At 47.8% G+C, this 18,054-nt stretch overlaps 1 protein-coding gene across 1 annotated transcript in view; it reads right to left on the minus strand.

Annotated features, from left to right (window-relative positions):
* CYP71 (cyclophilin71) overlaps window positions 1–17,784 on the minus strand; it is a 31,635-nt gene extending 13,851 nt beyond the window's left edge. The window contains exons 1-2 of the mRNA XM_086492715.1: window positions 17,574–17,784; window positions 17,172–17,257 (exon numbers count right to left, since the gene is read on the minus strand). Of these exons, the coding sequence (XP_086348841.1) occupies window positions 17,172–17,257; window positions 17,574–17,713 (226 nt within the window). The 5' untranslated portion in view covers window positions 17,714–17,784. The remainder of the gene's footprint in view (window positions 1–17,171; window positions 17,258–17,573) is intronic.
* Between the last annotated feature and the right edge of the window lie 270 nt (window positions 17,785–18,054).

Consider the following 18,054-nt stretch of genomic DNA (forward strand, 5'->3'; position numbering starts at 1 on the left):
CACAACTGGCACAAATGGTATAGGCCTCTCAGTGGAGGAGTGCACCAATATACTGACTGAGACACTGCATGGGGCTGCATCAGTGGCATACCCACACACTCAGCCGGGTAAGAGACGACAATCTGGAAGCATGCCCCTGAATAGTTGGTATGATGAGGAATGCAGAGAGATGAGAGCCCAGTTTCAGAGGGATCTTCTGTTAGGAGCCATCACTTACAGACAGTCTCGGATTGCTTTCCGACGCCTTGTGCGACGGAAGAAGCAAGCTTACCTAGCTCAGATGGAGCGAGAATTATATCAGATGTTCTTGAGTAGGGACTCAAGAGAGGCATGGCGACTCTTTCATGAGCACTCTCCTCCCCCAGTGATTACTTCACCTGATGTGTGGGGCCAATATGCGACATCATTATATACGGTTCCGGGACAGGAACCCCTTCCAAACCCTACCAAGCCTTGCCCAGCTACGAGCACTTTCTTTACACCTGAGATGGTACGAAGGGCCATCGACAGGATGAGGACCGGGAAGGCATATGATCCATAGTTACCCGGAACGCGGAACGGGAACGGCGACGGGATCCCCGCGGAACGGAGGAACGGCTAGGGGTTCGGAACGGGAACGGCGCGGAACGGGAGGTATAAAAAACACCCAAATAGTGCATTTTTTAGCTTCTTGTGTTTAAATACAAGGAGTATTAGAGTGCTTTGACAAAAAACTCGTTTTGAAGACCATTCAATCTTGCTATGACTAGATGATGTGGGAGAGAGAGAGAGAGAGAGAGAGAGAGAGAGAGGGAGAGATTTGAGAGAGTGGGAGGGAGAGGAAGAGAGCTTGAAGGCTTAAAGCCTTGAGCCTTGAGAGAGTGAGTCTTGAGAGGGAGAGATCTTGAGAGTGTGAGAGGGAGAGAGCTTGAGCCTTGAGGATTAGCTTGTGGAGAGAAAGGGGGAGGGGGGTGCATTTTATGAGTCCTTGAGGCCTTGCACACTTCAAAAAGAAGCCCAAACATTTACTTCAATTTTTTCAATTTTTGCCAAATTTGTTTGTAGCCGTTGGCCGTTCCAAGGGCATTCCGGAACGTTTTGGGGGCATTCGGAACGTTCCGGAACGGCCGTTCCGGTTTGCACTAGCCACCTGGAACGTCAAACGTTTCGGGACATTTCGGAACGTTCGAGAAGGAACTGCCCCCTCGGAACGCCGAAACGGGGGCTAGGGGGCGTTCCCCGGTAACTATGATATGATCATGACGGTCTAGTAGCGGAGCACTTTATACATGCCAAGGATATGCTGATGGAGGTTCTCGCAGTGTTGTTCAATCGTGCCATGTGTGAGGGATTACCTGAGACCTGGAGGTTGTCTAATATTGTGCCCATCTTCAAGGCTGGTGACCCCACAGAGCCTGGGAATTACCGCACTATTATGGTTGGACACACATTGGCACGATTGTATGCATCTATTCTGTGAGCAACACTTGAGTAGCTGGGCAAAGGGCAAGGGTGTACGAGCAAAGGGTCAGACCGGCTTCAGGAGGGGTTTCTCCACTCTTGATCATATTCTGACACTCAGGGCCATCATTGAGGAGGGCAAAGCACATGGGAGACGGATCTATTGTAGCTTTGTGGATTTTCGCAAAGCATTTGACATGGTACCCAGGGCTCAATTGATGCGCAGACTGCAAGAGATGGGGGTGCCCATAGAGGTAATTTGGGGGATAATGGCTTTGTATAGATCAGTGGTGGGACATGTACACACTCCAGAAGGGGTATCTGATTTAGTTCACTCTACTATTGGAGTGAAACAGGGTTGCCCATTGTCTCCTACTCTATTTGGTATGTATGTTGATGAGGTGTCTGATTACATTGACAGAAAGAGTGACAGGGGTGCCCAGCTGGCAGGGACGTGGATCCCATTGTTGCTTTATGCTGATGATATTGTATTGATATCTGACTCACCAGAAGGTATGCAACGACATTTGGATGCACTACGCAGTTTTGCAGAGGATAGTGGACTGGGTGTAAACCTAGGTAAAACAAAGGTTATGGTGTTTAACACCACACCGCAATGGGTCAGGAGATCAATACCTACTTTCAAATATGGTCAGGAGATTGTGGAGTATACAGATGCATACACTTACCTGCGGGTAGTCTTCACTGGGCCGAGATTTTCTTTGAGAAGAGCAGCAGAGACTAGACTAACTCTGGGAGGAATGGAGAGGATGTGTTCACAGGTGCAATTCCAGGAACCTAGGACAAAGTTATGGCTCTTTGATACTTTGGTTGCCTCTACTATGTTATATGGGGTGCAGGTTTGGGGACCTTCTATAGGCCAGGATGGGTGGAGGCGTATGGAGAAGCCCCTGGTATCTATGATCTCTCGGCTGATTAGAGCCAAGGTTTCTGTACTGCGTGATATCATTCAAGCGGAATTAGCTGCCACCCCTATGGAGATTGAGGCGCTCACCAGATCAGTCTCCTTTGTACACAGTCTATGGGATACTACCAGAGACAGATATGCCAAGGTAGCTCTAGAGTCCTCCAGACAATTACCTCTTAACGAGGATACATCATGCTTGTATGCTCAGATGACATCATGGTTTCAGACACATGGTTTCACCATGGACAGGTTGCCTCCTTTTCAATACTCTCTTCAAGCACCCTTGAGGTCTCTGACACGGGTAGAGATTAATAGACTCATCCGTCAAGATTTGATCCAGTTGGACACGAGGAGGACATGGATAGAGCCGTTACAAGAGTTGGGCACAAAGATGGCTTTCTATAGAGAGCATCTTCTCCACCTCACGGGGGATGGGTTTGTGATTCGACCTAGCTATATGGACACGCATCTTTTGCATGGTTTGCATTGTGCCATTGGCCAGATACGCACGTCCTCACATCAGCTCGAGATTGAGACTGGCAGATTCAGAGGGACACCAGCAGATAGCAGAATATGCCGCTTATGCCATCTAGAGCCAGAGACAGAAGTACATTACATATGTCATTGCACAGTGTACTATGAGATACGAGGTCGTTTTCATTGTCTATTCAGAGAAGGTTTTGGGCCTCTATCTAGGGTCATGAGTTATGAGGATCAAAGATATCTTGGGCTTTATCTACTTGAGTTACACAAGCATAGAGAAACCTTACTAAGGAGAGTTGAAGAGAGACATCCCCAGAGACAGATCACAAACTTCTTTACACTAAATACTGAACACCCAGAAGAACAGACAGAGGAGCAACCAGCGACGGTGGAGAGGTCTACCCGCACTACTGGCATTCTCATTGACCGAGCATTGGAGCTAGGGAGATCTAGACGACCCCGAGGGAGGAGAGGAGCTACACAATTTCGAAGGAGGCTATGGCAAAGGATTCAAGCCATACTCTTTCGTCGTCCAGAGTGCAGATGAAGATGGATCTCTACTCCCCTCCCATATTGTCTTCACATTGTACTGCTTAGTTTAGGATCCCGCAGTATTTATATTTTGTTATCCTAGTTTAATTTATTTTGTTAATCTGACTTTGTATCAGATACACCGCATTGTAACTTTCTGGTCTCATAGGTCACTTTGGCCTTTTGAAGACGTTAATATAACATTTCATTTCATTTCTCCGACATTGTTCATTCCACCATTGGAGTAAAGCAGGGATGCCCATTGTCCCCTACTTTATTTGGTATGTATATAGATGAGGTATCAGATTACATTGATAGAGAAAGGAACAGAGGTGCTCAGCTTGCAGGGTCATGGATCCCTTTGTTGTTGTATGCAGATGATATTGTATTGATAGCAGAATCACCAGATGGAATGCAGAGGCAATTAGATGCATTACATAAATTCGCGGAGGACAGCGGACTGTCGATGAATTTGGGTAAAACCAAAGTTATGGTGTTTAACACCACACCGCAATGGGTTAGGAGGTCGGCACCTACATTTGCATATGGCCAGGATACAATAGAGTACACAGATGCATACACATACCTTGGTGTAGTATTTGCAGGACCGAAGTTTACTCTTAAGAAAGCAGCAGAGGCTAGATTGTCCAGAGCCTCTACGGCCTTGGGAGGGTTGGAGAGGATGTGTTCACAAGTGCAATTTCAGGAACCACGAACAAAACTTTGGCTCTTTGATACTGTGGTGGCTTTGGCTATGCTTTATGGGGTCCAGATTTGGGGACCATCTGTGGATCAGGATAATTGGAAGCCAATGGAGAGACCTTTGGTATCTATGATTTCCCGAATGATTAGAGCCAAGGCCTCCGTACCACACGCGATTATCCAAGCGGAACTAGCTACCCCTCCGATAGAAATTGAAGCTCTTACCAGATCAGTGTCCTTTATACATGGTATCCATGTAGCTCGGGCGAGTCACAAATCCATCTTCAGATAGCTGTAGGAAGTTTTCTTTGTAGTCGGCCATCTTCGTGCCCAATTCTTGTGTAGGGTCTACCCATGTCCTCTTAGTATCCAACTGTATAAGATCCTGACGGATGATTTTATTAATCTCCGTTCGTGTAATTGCCAGTGATGGAGCCTCAAGAGAGTATTGGTAGGGGGGTAATCTTTCCATACTGAACCCGTGTCTCTGAAACCATGAAGACAGTTGCGCATACCAGCATGATGTATCCCCTTTCATTGCTAACTGTCGAGAGGATTCGAGGGCCAATCTAGTATAGCGGCAATTATTTGTATCCCACAAACCCACCCGTCTCATGGTTTGAGATGTGCTATTGGTCAGATTCGTACATCCTCACACCAGCTGGAAATTGAATTTGGCAGATTTAGGGGAATCCCACTGAGAGCAGAATTTGCAAGTTATGCGGAATGGAGCCGGAGACAGAATTACACTACATATGTCATTGCACCGTATACTATGAGATACGTGGGCGTTTCCATTGCCTATTTAAAGAAGGCTTTGGACCTCTATAGAGTCGTGCAATACCAAGATCAAAGATGCTTAGGCTTGTACCTACTGGAAATACATCGGCACAGGGATAATCTAATGAGAAGACAAAGAGCACTACAGCCTCAGAGGCAAATCACAGATTTCTTCGGATCGAGAGAAGCAGGAGGGGAAGGAGAAGCAAGAGACCAGCAGCCAGCACAAAGGAGTACCCACATCCATACCAAAGGCACCCTCATTGACAGGGCGATTGAGCTTAGGAAATCGAGACAACCACGACCGAGATGCAAAAGCACACTTCACCAGAGGAGACTACAACAAAGGATTAGAAGCATTCTAGCCAGACACCCAGAATGCTCCTAAGAAGTTTATTTAATACTTTGTATTTAGTTCACATTTATTTTCACACTTTCACACTTTTCACACTTAGTACTTTAGTACTAAGGTACCCAGACTTTGTAACAGATTCACCACTTTTGTATCAGTTTGGTCTCACAGGTCATTCTGGCCTTTTTGAAGACGTTAATATAACATTTCATTTCATTTCATTCCGGAGATACCATCCCACACAGCTCCACAGCACACACTCCACACACCACCATCCATTTCACACATGAGCTAGCCTCTCTTTACTCGGCCGAGGTCGAGCATGGCCTATGCCTCCTCCACCCATCCACACCACTCTCAGTTCTCACATCACATATCTCTTCCGTTCTCCACACTTCAGCTATTAGCTCTTTTCCACACACCACTCACACAGGACACACTCCCCCCCCCCCGGGACTATGCCTCAGAACCGCTGGTATGATGAAGAGTGCAGAGAGCTATACCGACGCCTCCGTGCACGGCGAGCCTTAGGAGAGATCACAGAGAGAGAGGCCAGACGGCATATGAAGACGCTTACACGCCAAAAGCGGCGAGCATTCGAAGAGGCACAGGAGCTTGAGCTATACCGCCTATTCATGAGCATGGATAGCGCGACGGCATGGCGCACCCTGCGCGAGCCACGTCCGACTACAGCTATTGAGGATCCACAGATATGGCATGATTATGCAGAGCGACTTTACGAGGTGCCAGGGCAGCCTCCTATCCCACAGCCACACGAGCCACGCCCCACGTGCTCCTTCTTTACAGCAGAGATGGTAGAGAGGGCCATACGCCGCATGCAGCACAGACGATCAGCTGACCATACTGGATTACAGAGTGAGCACATCATTTATGCGGCCTCCACTATAGCCCCGTTGATTGCACATGTCTTCAACCGGGCTATAGGGGAGGGCTTCCCAGAGGAGTGGACACAGCACACCATAGTGCCTATCCACAAATCTGGTGACACCCTGGACCCAGGGAACTACAGGACTATCATGATTGGCCACACGATGGCCAAGCTATATGGAGCAGTACTTGAGGCACAGCTCAGCTGCTACGCAGAGATTGAGGGTTTACGAGCTCCAGACCAGGCAGGTTTCAGACGAGCTTTCTCCACCACTGATCACATCTTCGTTCTGCGCTGCCTCATTGATGGGGCAAAGGCGCGGAAGAAGAGGCTTTACTGCTGCTTTGTGGATTTCCGCAAGGCCTTTGACACAGTCCCACGCGAGAGACTCTTCCAGCGCCTTCACAGCATTGGGGTACCAACAGAGATGATTTGGGCCATATATGCTCTCTACGAGAAGGTGACGGGTCGAGTTCGTTGCCCAGGCGGTTTTTCAGAGACCATTGCTAGCACCATTGGTGTTAAGCAAGGATGCCCACTCTCCCCGACACTCTTTGGGCTCTACATCGACGAGATCTCCGACTACATATTGCGAGCAGGAGGAGAGGGGAGCGACTTGGCAGGTACTCCGGTCCACATCATGTTATATGCTGATGATATTGTGTTGATTTCAGAGTCACCCGAGGGCTTGCAACGCCATCTTGAGGCCTTGGACGAATTCAGCACACACAGGGGGTTGACTATGAACCTTGGCACAACCAAGGTTATGATCTTTCACACATCCAGTGCAGTGAGGAGCGCTGCCACCTTCACAGCAGCAGGAGGACAGGTTGATGTAGTCACCTCCTATGTCTACCTTGGCATCACATTCACCAGCCTACCAGGACCCTTCACTATGAGGCAGGCTGCTGCTGACAGGCTCACCCGAGGATATGCAGCTCTGGCCATGCTAGAGCGGAGATGCCACCAGGCACACTTTCAGGAACCCCGCACGAAAGGATGGCTTTTCGACACCTTAGTCACCCCAGCCTTGATGTACTCGGCGGCAGTATGGGCACCAAGATTGACAGCTGACCAATGGACACAGCTTGAGAGGCCACAGGTATGTATGATCTCACGCTTGCTCCGCAGCAAGAAGACAGTGCCACATGACATTATTAGAGCCGAGCTCGCCACACCACCTATGGTGGTAGAGGCACTATTCCAGACAGTCTGCTTCATCCAGAGGATGAGAGAGCTACCTCCTGACAGACTTACTCGTAGAGCATTTGAGGCAGCTATACAGCTATCAGAGAGTGGGCATGAGAGAGCATGGTACTCACAGGTCAGAGCATGGTTTGAGGGACACGGTCTTGACATGGAGAGCCTACCACCATTCCAGTACGACCCCCACTCACCATATGTTCACCTCTCTCGCAGTGAGAGGAACTTGGTATTGAGACAGGATCTGTGGCAGCTATACACTAGGAGAGTCTGGGAGTCACCTGGCTTGGGGACGAGGATGTCAGATTACAGAGACCAGTTTCTCACCATATTGTCTGGGGGGTTCATACAGAGACCACGCTACATGGACACATATATGCCACATAGCTCACGGGTGGCGATTGGTCAGCTGAGAGTGGCTTCACACAGGTTAGAGATTGAGATCGGGAGACATACTGGTGTTCCCAGGGAGGAGCGAGTCTGCAGAGCCTACACAGAGGAGGTGGAGAGTGAGGAGCACTTTGTATGTAGATGCAGAGCATACACTGAGATCAGAGGCAGGTATGAGGCCTTATTCAGAGGACAGCCCACTCTCCGAGAGATCATGGACTCTCGAGATCAGAGACAGCTCGGACGGTTCTTACTAGAGATACAGAGCCATCGGGACACACTACTACAGCCACACGCAGCTACACAGACAGAGGGGAGACAGTCGCAGCTCACAGACTTCTTTCAGAGGATTGCCGCCCCTCCCTCACCAGACACTCAGAGGGGAGTGACACTCTCACAGGCGGAGATGAGCCGAGCTAGACGACGACCACGAGTCACAAGCTACAAGGGCGCGAGCTCCCACCACCGACAGATCGAGGAGATCCGAGCCCGGGAGCGCCGTGCCATTGAGGAGCGAGTGGCCCAGATGAGGGCCGACCCGACAGCTTTCATCCGGGTAGCCTTGGCACCAGACCCGCCCATGTACCACATCTTACATCCCCCCATTAGTACAGGATGGAGCTAGATAGCTTGATGCATTCTCATGATTGTACTACCTTGAGCATATAGACATGCATATACCCCTAGAGATAGAGCTCCATCCCTCCTCCGATACCCCACTACCTACATTCAGTTCAGTTTTGTATCAGTTTTGTTTCATTTGTCTTTCCGATAGACGGATGACATACACACCATGTACATTTGATTTGTCTCATAGGCCGATTTCGGCCTGACATAGACGTTAAAAATCTTTCTTTCTTTCTTTCTCTCTCTCTCTCTCTCTCTCTCTCTCTCTCTCTCTCTCTCTCTCTCTCTCTCTCTCTCTCTCTCTCTCTCTCTCTCTCTCTCTCTCTCTCTCTCTCTCTCTCTCTCTCTCTCTCTCTCTCTCTCTAATCCCACAGCAGGAGTTGCGGGCAGCAGGTTATTGCTGCTCAACAGTGTATTACACGGCACGAGCTTCTCCCATAGAGGGGGTCGCGTGTAGATTGAACCAGAGCCCGTGCCGGCAGGGGCCTGTCTGAGTCGTGAGCTGACCCTGTTGGGGGCTGTGTACGCTCACTTGCCATTACCAACAGATTGGAGGGGCAGCTGGGGGCCTGTCCTTTTTTTTTTCATTAGCGCCTGTATCAGGCTGCTGCGCAGGGGCTTTTCGTGAACACAGTAAGGCACAGCAGGTTCGGTACTTGGAAGTTTTCTCGCAGTGGGCTGACCCAACAAGGGGGCCTCGTGCTGTCTTGGTTGTGCAAGCGTGAGGCTATAATCAGTGGGAGCTGCATGCTCTTGTTTCTATTAGCAGGTGCAGGTACCGTGAGCAATCCAAAAGGAGGATATTCGGCAGAGCAGATTGAGCGCCCGCAAAGGGCTGTGGTAGTGCAGATACCCGCATTCGGGTTGTGGTTTATTTCTCCGCCTGGACTCAGCCGAGCCAGAGCGTCGAGCTATACCCGCAACGGGTTGTGTTATTTTACTTCTCCGCCTGGACTCAGCTGAGCCAGAGTGTCGAGCTGTTTCGGGGTTGTTGATCCCTCGAGTGGGTGTATGTGTGATGTGGACATAGTGGGTTGCCCTTGCAGAAGTGCAGATTGTGTTTTTGATGGAGGTCATGAACGCTTCGCCAATGTGTAAGCCCCATCCGAAGGCAACCTTTGTGCTTACAAACAAGCGGATAACACAAATGGAAAGGGGGATGAAAGACTAGAAAGCAGATACGGAGGGATGGTGGAAAGAGAAGGCCAACCTTCTTCAAATGTTTCTCAACGAAGGCGCGCAGTGGAAGAAAGAGAAAGAGGACTTGCACGCAGAGCTACAAGCACTTAAGGCGGACTCCAAAGCACTAAAAGAAGAGGTCTCAGCCCTCAAGCGAGAGCTTGCTGATAGAGCAAGCAGTGGACTAGAGGAAGGGGAATTCCAGTCTTCGGTGATAGAGGAAATCAAGGTCATCAAGGAGCAGGTACGGATGATCAAAGAGGAGGAGAAAAAGAAGGTAGTAAAGACGTCTTCGTGGATGGATGTGATCACGAAGACGCAAAAGAAGGTGGATGAGGCCGAGAAATAGATAGAAGTCGCTAAGAAAGGGAAAGGGAAAGAAACCACATCTGTTCCCTCTCCTATAATCATCAACATGACTCTAGAAGAAGAGCAGCGAAGGAAAACTAGAGCTTTGCATATAAGAGTAAATGTGGAAGGGGAAGTTGAAGAACTTCTCCGCATGATGGGTAGTAAGGCTACTCATACCAACGGCATGGAGGGTGGGGCAGAAGAAACAAGGCAATGGGGAGACTTCAAAAGGGAGAGCTTTAATCATCCGTTTCCCATCCATGGAGGCAAAGAAGGACTTCATGAAGAAGCGTCCTACACTAAAGAAAACGGACATATTCCTTGGAGATGACCTCACTCTCACACAGCTTGCGCATATGAGAGAGGTAATGCTAAAGATTCAAGCGGCAAGGGAGAAGGGAAAGACGGCCTTCTACAGAGATGGCCGAAACCATATAACTTCGGGCAAAAAAAATTTCTTGAAAGCTTGCCAAGTCCTTGGAAGTGTGCGGCTTGGTAGCTATAGACATCTGCATGGTACTGTTTGAGAAAAACAGCAGCTCGAAACAAATCTTGTATCCTTCTCTTGCAAGTGATCTTAATGGCTTATGCCCAGTAAGACATGAGCGGTGAAGACGGGAGCACACCCGATGCGAGATGAAGTAAGGGTGGGAGTGGCTAATAAGTCCGGGTTGGAGGGCGAAGATACCTCAAATAAATTCCAGAAGTCTCTCGTTTGCTTTGTTTGCTCTTTGGTGGGACCGGTATGCTTTCAGAAAAGCAAACGCCTGATGCTCTGATACCACTATCACAAGACGGGCACCACATGCCAATAGAAAAGAACAGACTGAACAGACTTTTAGCACTTCAATAAAAACAGAACTGAGAGAGAGAGAGAGAGAGTCGACACGCGACACGGAGTGGCAGAATTCCACCCCAGAGAGTATTGGCCCCAAACCTTGGCACCCCTTTCGGTATTTCTTTATATTGCATCAACACAATACAAGCTGGTACTCCAGACTCCACTCTTCGCCAAGAGGCATGCCAGAGAATGAGCCCTAACCTCATATTTAAAGGCCCTTGGCCTAAAAAGCAATTACAGTGAAAAGCCTTCAAAACTCAAAAGCTTCTGGTCCCAAAAGCAATGCCAAAAGCTGCCAGCGCAATTTATGGAAATCTGTAGAGCCTGCCACGTCACCAGCAAGCACAAAACGCGAAAATCCATACAGCCTACCACGTCATCATGCCAACGCAATTTTCGAAAATCTGTCGTACAGCTGCTTCTTATGTAGCTTGTTCTTCTTAGGGTTTAGGCCCCTCGGCCGACATCTGCAAGTTGACTTCCTTCTTTAGGGCTTTTGACACATCAGCAGTTCGTGACACTACAGGCCGGTGTGAATGACACTACAGGCTGGCTGCTCTTGGTTTGGGCTGAAATCACTGGCAAGGCTGGGGTCTCCAGAAACACTAGGATGCCAATGCTTGAGAACGCTAGCAGGTCTTCACAATCCTCTTGTGATCTGCCTATTTGTTGATCGCTGGGCTTTTCCTAAGTACTCCCAATAGGTGGGTCGAGCAGCCTTCCACGTCTGTTGGTGCTCAGCAGACCAACAAAGGGGATAAACACTGTGAAAGAAGATAGAGAGAGAAGAATACGACACCAGAATGTTGTCAAACCCTCCTCCGAAGGCCCCACTCTCTATGGCGAGAGCAATCTATTGTTATTGATTGCACAAATCTGATACAAGGTGCTGATGTTGTGAGTCCTAGATGATGCTATGTCGATGTCAACGATGACGATGCTAAGGCTGAAAACTGAATGCTGCGAATCGGTAACTGTTGCACCAAGTCGGGGGTTGATCTACTAACTTGATGGCTGAGAAAAACCTTGCTTCCTATGGCTGAAAAACGCTGTTTCTTATGGCTGAAAAAACGTTGGTACAACAAGGGAAAAACGTTGGTTTCACCTTGCTGAAAAACGTTGGTTTTGACTGCTGAAAAAACACTGATTCATCTGCTACAAAAACGCTGGTGTGACGTTGTGAAGGGCTGCTGAAAACGTTGGGTTCTTCTGCTGAAAAACGCTAGACCCAAGGTCTAGTTGCTGAAAATCGCTGGGTTGTGGAGGTTCTTGCTTGAGAAGGGAGGTTGGAGAGCCTGCTGCAAGTGTTTGCTTGTGCTTCCCTTTCTTCTTCTACTTCCACTAAGTGACTCCTAGTTTCCTTATATATTAACTTAGCAACTTTACCCTACCCAGTTTCCCAACAAAGTCACTTATTAATAATAAGTGAAAATTTGCTAAAATAGGGAAAATAGGTTCTGTGCACTGTAAATTGCTCCTGATGGATTCCAATGGTAATGTTGATGATCATGCTTTGTGCAACCAGAGGATATGCATCTGCTCTAGGTGTCTGGACATGCACGGTCTGCAAACAGACTCACAAAAGTGCCAGAACACTTCCTAAGCTAGGGTGACTGAACCCTTGTCATGAAGCAGCTTGTCCACATGCACATAGGGTTAGATGTGGAAGTGACATTTTCAGTTACTGCTTTTGGGGCTCTGCTTTTGGTCATCCCTTGTATCAATAAATAAGTGGGCTAGGACTCACTTCTCAGAGGATCTGGACGCAGAGTCTGAGAGTGAGCACCTACCCACTCTCTTGTACTTTGAACACAGATTAATACAAAAAGAAATACCCAAAGGGGCGCCAATCTTTGAGGCCAATATCTCTAAGCACGGAACTACGCCGGGCCGTGTCAACTCAATTGTGAAATTGTGAGTGTTTTGAAGTGAATCTCTACTGTGTCGCGGTTGAATCTTGACTTGGGGTGTCCAAGTTTGTTACAGTGCGATCTAAACACCTACCATACGAGTTACCAGGTAGCCTTACTATTGTCCCAGAATACGAGCCTTCGTTGACTTTGCCTTGCGGGCAAGTACGACCACTCGAATAGTCTTGTCGTGAAAACATTGCGGGTGACGCTGAAAGGTAAGGGTGCTCGGAGGTAAATCCCAAGGGTTTCTTGTCGACGAAAGTGGATGCATGCTACATGCGAATGTGAATGCAGAAGAGGTTAGGAATCTTGTTTCCAACTTTTTCCATATCCGCATAAGAAGCAAGTAGATCCTGGTACTAAAGATCTAGGTTCTCGTGTATCCGATGTCAATCTTCCTTCTGAGACATAGCAAATTGGCAATGAAGATGGGATCTGGTAAGTCCCTGGTCATGACTCAAAGATTCTTTCAAGAAAAAAAACTAGGAGAGGTTCCTTGGGTTGTTGGTATTGCTTGGGTTTTTGGTGGTTCTTTGGTTCTTGGGTTATTGAGTTCTTGAGGTTCTTGATTATTGATGGTTCTTGAGGTTCTTGATACTTCAATTTGAGTTCGTAAAGTCGAAACACGCACAGAGCTCTGATACCAATGTCAGGTGCAGCGGAAGTGTTTGAGGATTTAGCTCGGATCTAGTACTCCGCACAAACACAAGGGACACTTTACGTCACTTGAAGGAACTAAACTGAAAGAGAGAGAGAGAGAGAGAGAGAGAGAGAAGAAGAGACGATTACTCACTTTTTTCTTGCACAAATGCTCATACAATGACTCGACGTTGAGATGATGATGCTAATGGGTGCTGATGCTACTAATGCTGGGGTACTGTGTCGACGACAGTGACGACGTTGATGTCAACGACAACGGTCTACGGCTGAATACCTTCCTTGGGCTGAAAACGCTGGCTTCCTTGTGCAGAAAACGTTGGTCATGGGAGGCTGAAAACACTGAGGAAATGTAACAAACTTGGACACCCCAAGTCAAGATGCTATCGCGACACAGCAAAGATTCACTTCAAATTAGTTCACAATTCACACTTGAGTCGACACGGCCCGGCGTAGTTCCGTGCCTAGAGGTATTGGCCCCAAAGACTGGCGCCCCTTTCGGTATTTCTTTTTGTATTATTCTGTGTTCAAAGTACAAGAGAGTGAGTAGATGCTCACTCTCAGACTCTACGTCCAGATACTCTAAGAAGTGAGGCCTAGCCCACTTATTTATTGGTACAAGGGATGCCCAAAAGCAGAGCCCCAAAAGCATTAAGCTTAAAAGCTTATATCCTCAAAAGCAATTATCCAAAAGCTGCTATTAAAACAGCCAGTGTAATTTCAGGGAATTCGTACACTGCCACATCATCAGCAGTCAGCGCAAAAAGCGAATTTCCGTACAATTTGCCACATCAGCCTGCCAGTGTATTCTGCACCGCATTTTCCGGGTTACCACGTGTCTGCTGTAAGCGCATTTTCCAGGTTGATTTTATGTCAGCAGGGTATGTGTGTATCCCGGGGTTAGCCACGTCACTAGTTTGTGAAAACCTGAAGGTACGCTGGACTTGCTCCTCCTCCTGCTTCCTGCCTACAAGCGCTGCCCCCTGTTGCCTATATATCCTCCAAAGGCTGGGTCGAGCAACCTTTATTCAGCCTTCTACGATTCTGATAATTAAAAGTCACTTAATGATAAAAGGTGCCATAAGAGGTGGTTCACATGCGGTAAATTACCTACATGCTGGAATAATTGTTCTGTGCAAGAGAGGGTATGCACGTGTGACCGGCTTGGACATGCACGTCCTGCTAGAGGCTCGCAAAGGTGCCAAGCTCAGTCCTAAGCTACTGGATCATGCTAGACTATGGCCAAACATGTCCACATAGTGGAAGTGAAGTGCGCACGTGACACCTTTTGCACCACTATATCTCGTTCCAAGATGAAGTGTGGAAACAAGTCAATAGTATGGCCATGGGTTCTATCTTTGCAGTGGTATATGCTTGCATGTTGCCTTTTATCATCACATGTATCCACAGGAAAAGTCATGAAACATAGATACAAATAACTTCTTGTACGGTGATCCCATCATCACTTCCCCGAAGCTCCGGGAGTTATTAGGGATCAATTAGGATCCAAACCCTAAACCTACAAAAATACACGACAGGCTGCAATTCACCGTTTCGGGCTTTGTTTCGCGTGGTCACATCTGTAGCAGGCCCTCGAGCTCCCGCACCTGTAGGGCTACTTGCCCTCTGAATCAGACGAGATTTCTCACATAAAATCTCTCCGAATTCAATTATACCTGCGAGGGATTAGCAACTAACTAATCCAGTACCTGTGCAAGAGGCTCTTGCCTCGGCAATCGCACATGAACCCACATAACTATACATATAGATGAAAATCCCTTGAGCGGGACATCACGTTTCTGTATTCAAAGGGGGAGAGAGATGCACGAGAGTGGAATCATTGTGCTACATAGAGCAAGGGAGAAGGCAAGCTTTCCATTAAAGCTATGATCACCTGCACCCACTACTCACACACACAATAGCACTTGAATGATCAAAATCAGCCTTCTCTCACAAATTTGGGCAACCCCTCTTCATGCAAGCTGGCAGATTGCTTTGGAGCCACCGAGTGTCCAGTTTGCCTCTTTTGAGTTAATTTCCTAGTACCCGCCAACTTGTAAGTGTAGCGGGTGGCCTAAATGACTTTGAATTGCGCCTAGACACCCTTTTACTGCTCGAATTCCAGTGCCGACTCGCCCGACCATCTCCTGGCGACCTACCCTTCCCGATTGCGGGTGAAACTCTAGGTTGTCAGCCGTTTCACACTCGCCACACAATGTCTAGCCATTTGTGACTTCAAAAAGAGGGTCCCAAAAATTAAATAAAAATCAAGGGAAAGAAACCAACAACTAAGGTTAGTGGTTGCCACAGCCTCGTGACAAGAGGTGCTACTGTTGGCACGATTCATGCAATGCGAGTATGTCACATTTGAGACGACACAGTATCCGTGAGTACGCAACCATATGGAGAGATGAGGCGTGTCTCCTTTACGAATAGACTGCATGATGCTCTAGTTGGTGAGCATGTTGAGCCTTTTGTGCAGCACAGCTTGTTATTTGTGGATGCGATGACGAATATAGATGGCTTGAGCATTGAGGATTTAGTCATTCATGAATATGCTTAGGCCAAAGGCTGATGCGTGTGAGAGCTTGACATTGCTCTTGACACACGGGATTCTGGACAGCAAGATGCTTTTGCTACGTATGTGATATGCGATGGACACAAAGGATGGATTCCAAGGATTGGAGTCAGGGTGTCAGGATGGTTGCCATGAGTGGATTTTTGAGCCAGATTTGACTAAGATGGTCACGTTGGCAGAGATTGCCACGATTGCATCAACATTCGAGAATCTCATGTATGAGATATTGATCTCAAGACCCGAGATTGCATTTGCGGTAGGTACATTTGCAGTGAGAGCAGTCGGCCACGAGTGACCGATACCGGCTTTGAGCATAGGGACACTTTGCAGCGTATTGTGAGAAACCTATGGGGTGTATGCAGCTTTGGTGAGGAGTATGTGGTCAATTGCACTATACTTCCTTTACACTTCGAGCTAGTTGCACACAAATTCACTGAGCTAGTGGACGTTGGTTGAGGTCATACTTGACGATGGCCTTGTAAAAGTCTTGTACAATTTTCTTTTCTCCCTCACGACCACATTGGCCTTTACGTGGGAGGTTGTTGGGGTAAAGCTCCATATGGCCGGTCAGGCAAGCACCCACCCAATAAACTTATTCTTTTATGTACATAATAGAATAAGGGGCTCACATGTACAAGGTGAGTTGTTGCCCCTGCAAACACAAGAGTCCTCTTCTTCTCTCTTCTCCATTGCTACACACACGCGCGCTCTCGCTCGCGCACTTCAACTAGGCAGAAAATTGAGGCTAAGTGTTAGTCCCTTGCCAGATCCATCCTTCACACATGACATGACACAAGCCAAATTCACACCTAGACACATGTGATGAGCGGACATCATGCTCACCTCCCAGCCATAGAGCCAATATGGGCTCACCCCCGAGCCTGGAAGCCTACAACCAAGCAAGCAAGCCTCTACCACAAGGGCCGGCATCCCATACCACCAAGCCCACACCAATACGGGTGTGCGGGCAAAACTGCCAAGGGCCTAGAGTCCAAGTGTGGTGCACACAAGATGTCTCACAAATGAGACTCAAATCCTATTTATAGGACTTCATAACCTATAAGCCAAGTTCACAATGGCCGGACATACTGCAGGCGCCCATCCTGATGTCTGGGAACGTAACACTAAGGCAGTGAGTCGCCACGGTTGTACAGAGGAACTAGTTCACACTAGACTCAAAATGCAAGATTCACACATGCGACATGTACAAGCATCAAAAATTTAGGTTTAAGGGTTCTATGGTGTAAGCATAATGTTTTCATTGCATATGAATTGAAAGATCTCCCCATTAGTGTGTAAGAAGTAAAATTGGGATGAGACAAAGAACCATCCTCGCTCCCTGTGATGAAAAAATCAGCACTGGAGACGGCAACATGGGTAACCACATCTCGATGCATGTAGCTCTTCTCGTACCTGCAAGAAATTAACAAATTTTAGCTGTCAAGAGGTTTCAGATTTTTGTCACTCACAAAATGCTAGTTTCTAAGCTGCCTCTTCAACCTTTCAGGATGAGGGGAGGTGAATACAAGAACACCCCCACGCGTTGTGAACTTATTTCAAAGGCAACATCTCAGAGGGAAATTAAAGACAAAACCCTACCTCTTTAGTGTAGGAGTCTACAAGTGTGTATTCAAACATGTGAGGGCATTTTCTGAATGGGGCCGTTTCATAAACACATGTCTCCATGAATGTAGCTGAGAAGCAAAACAAAGGGCACAGAGGAACTCACATGGCGGCACTTGGGAGTGCGTCCAGGAAAGCTTTCTCAAACTCCAGCGGACGCTTAGTGCGGGGCGGGGGAGCAGGCCCCGGCCCCACCAAAGGGCCCAACTCTTGCTGCTCCTCTTCCTCCGCTGTCGCGTCCCCCATGGTTACACTCTTATCACAGTATTTTCGAATCTCTCTCTCTCCCTCGCTCCCTTTTCAAATCAGTGGCCTTGCGTACATACAAAGCCAGTTTTTTAAATAGAAAAATGTAGTGTATGTATTTTAGATGCCCAAGGTATATATGTGTGCAAGTAAAGTTTTGCACGGGCAAGGTATTAGTTTGTTTTGTTTTCCGAGTGGGGGCAAGGTATTAGTATGTCTGAGTCAAGGCGTAGCTACTAGCTAGAGCAGCTAAGTCTGAGGATTGCAACCAGCTTTAGCTACCATTGACCATATATTCACTTAAAGTGGTGTGATTGATCAAGTGTCAAGTCATCTTCATC

Source organism: Adiantum capillus-veneris, chromosome 20 (assembly GCF_014529385.1).
Source record: "Adiantum capillus-veneris isolate H3 chromosome 20, ASM1452938v2, whole genome shotgun sequence".
NCBI classification, from domain to species: Eukaryota; Viridiplantae; Streptophyta; class Polypodiopsida; order Polypodiales; family Pteridaceae; genus Adiantum; species Adiantum capillus-veneris.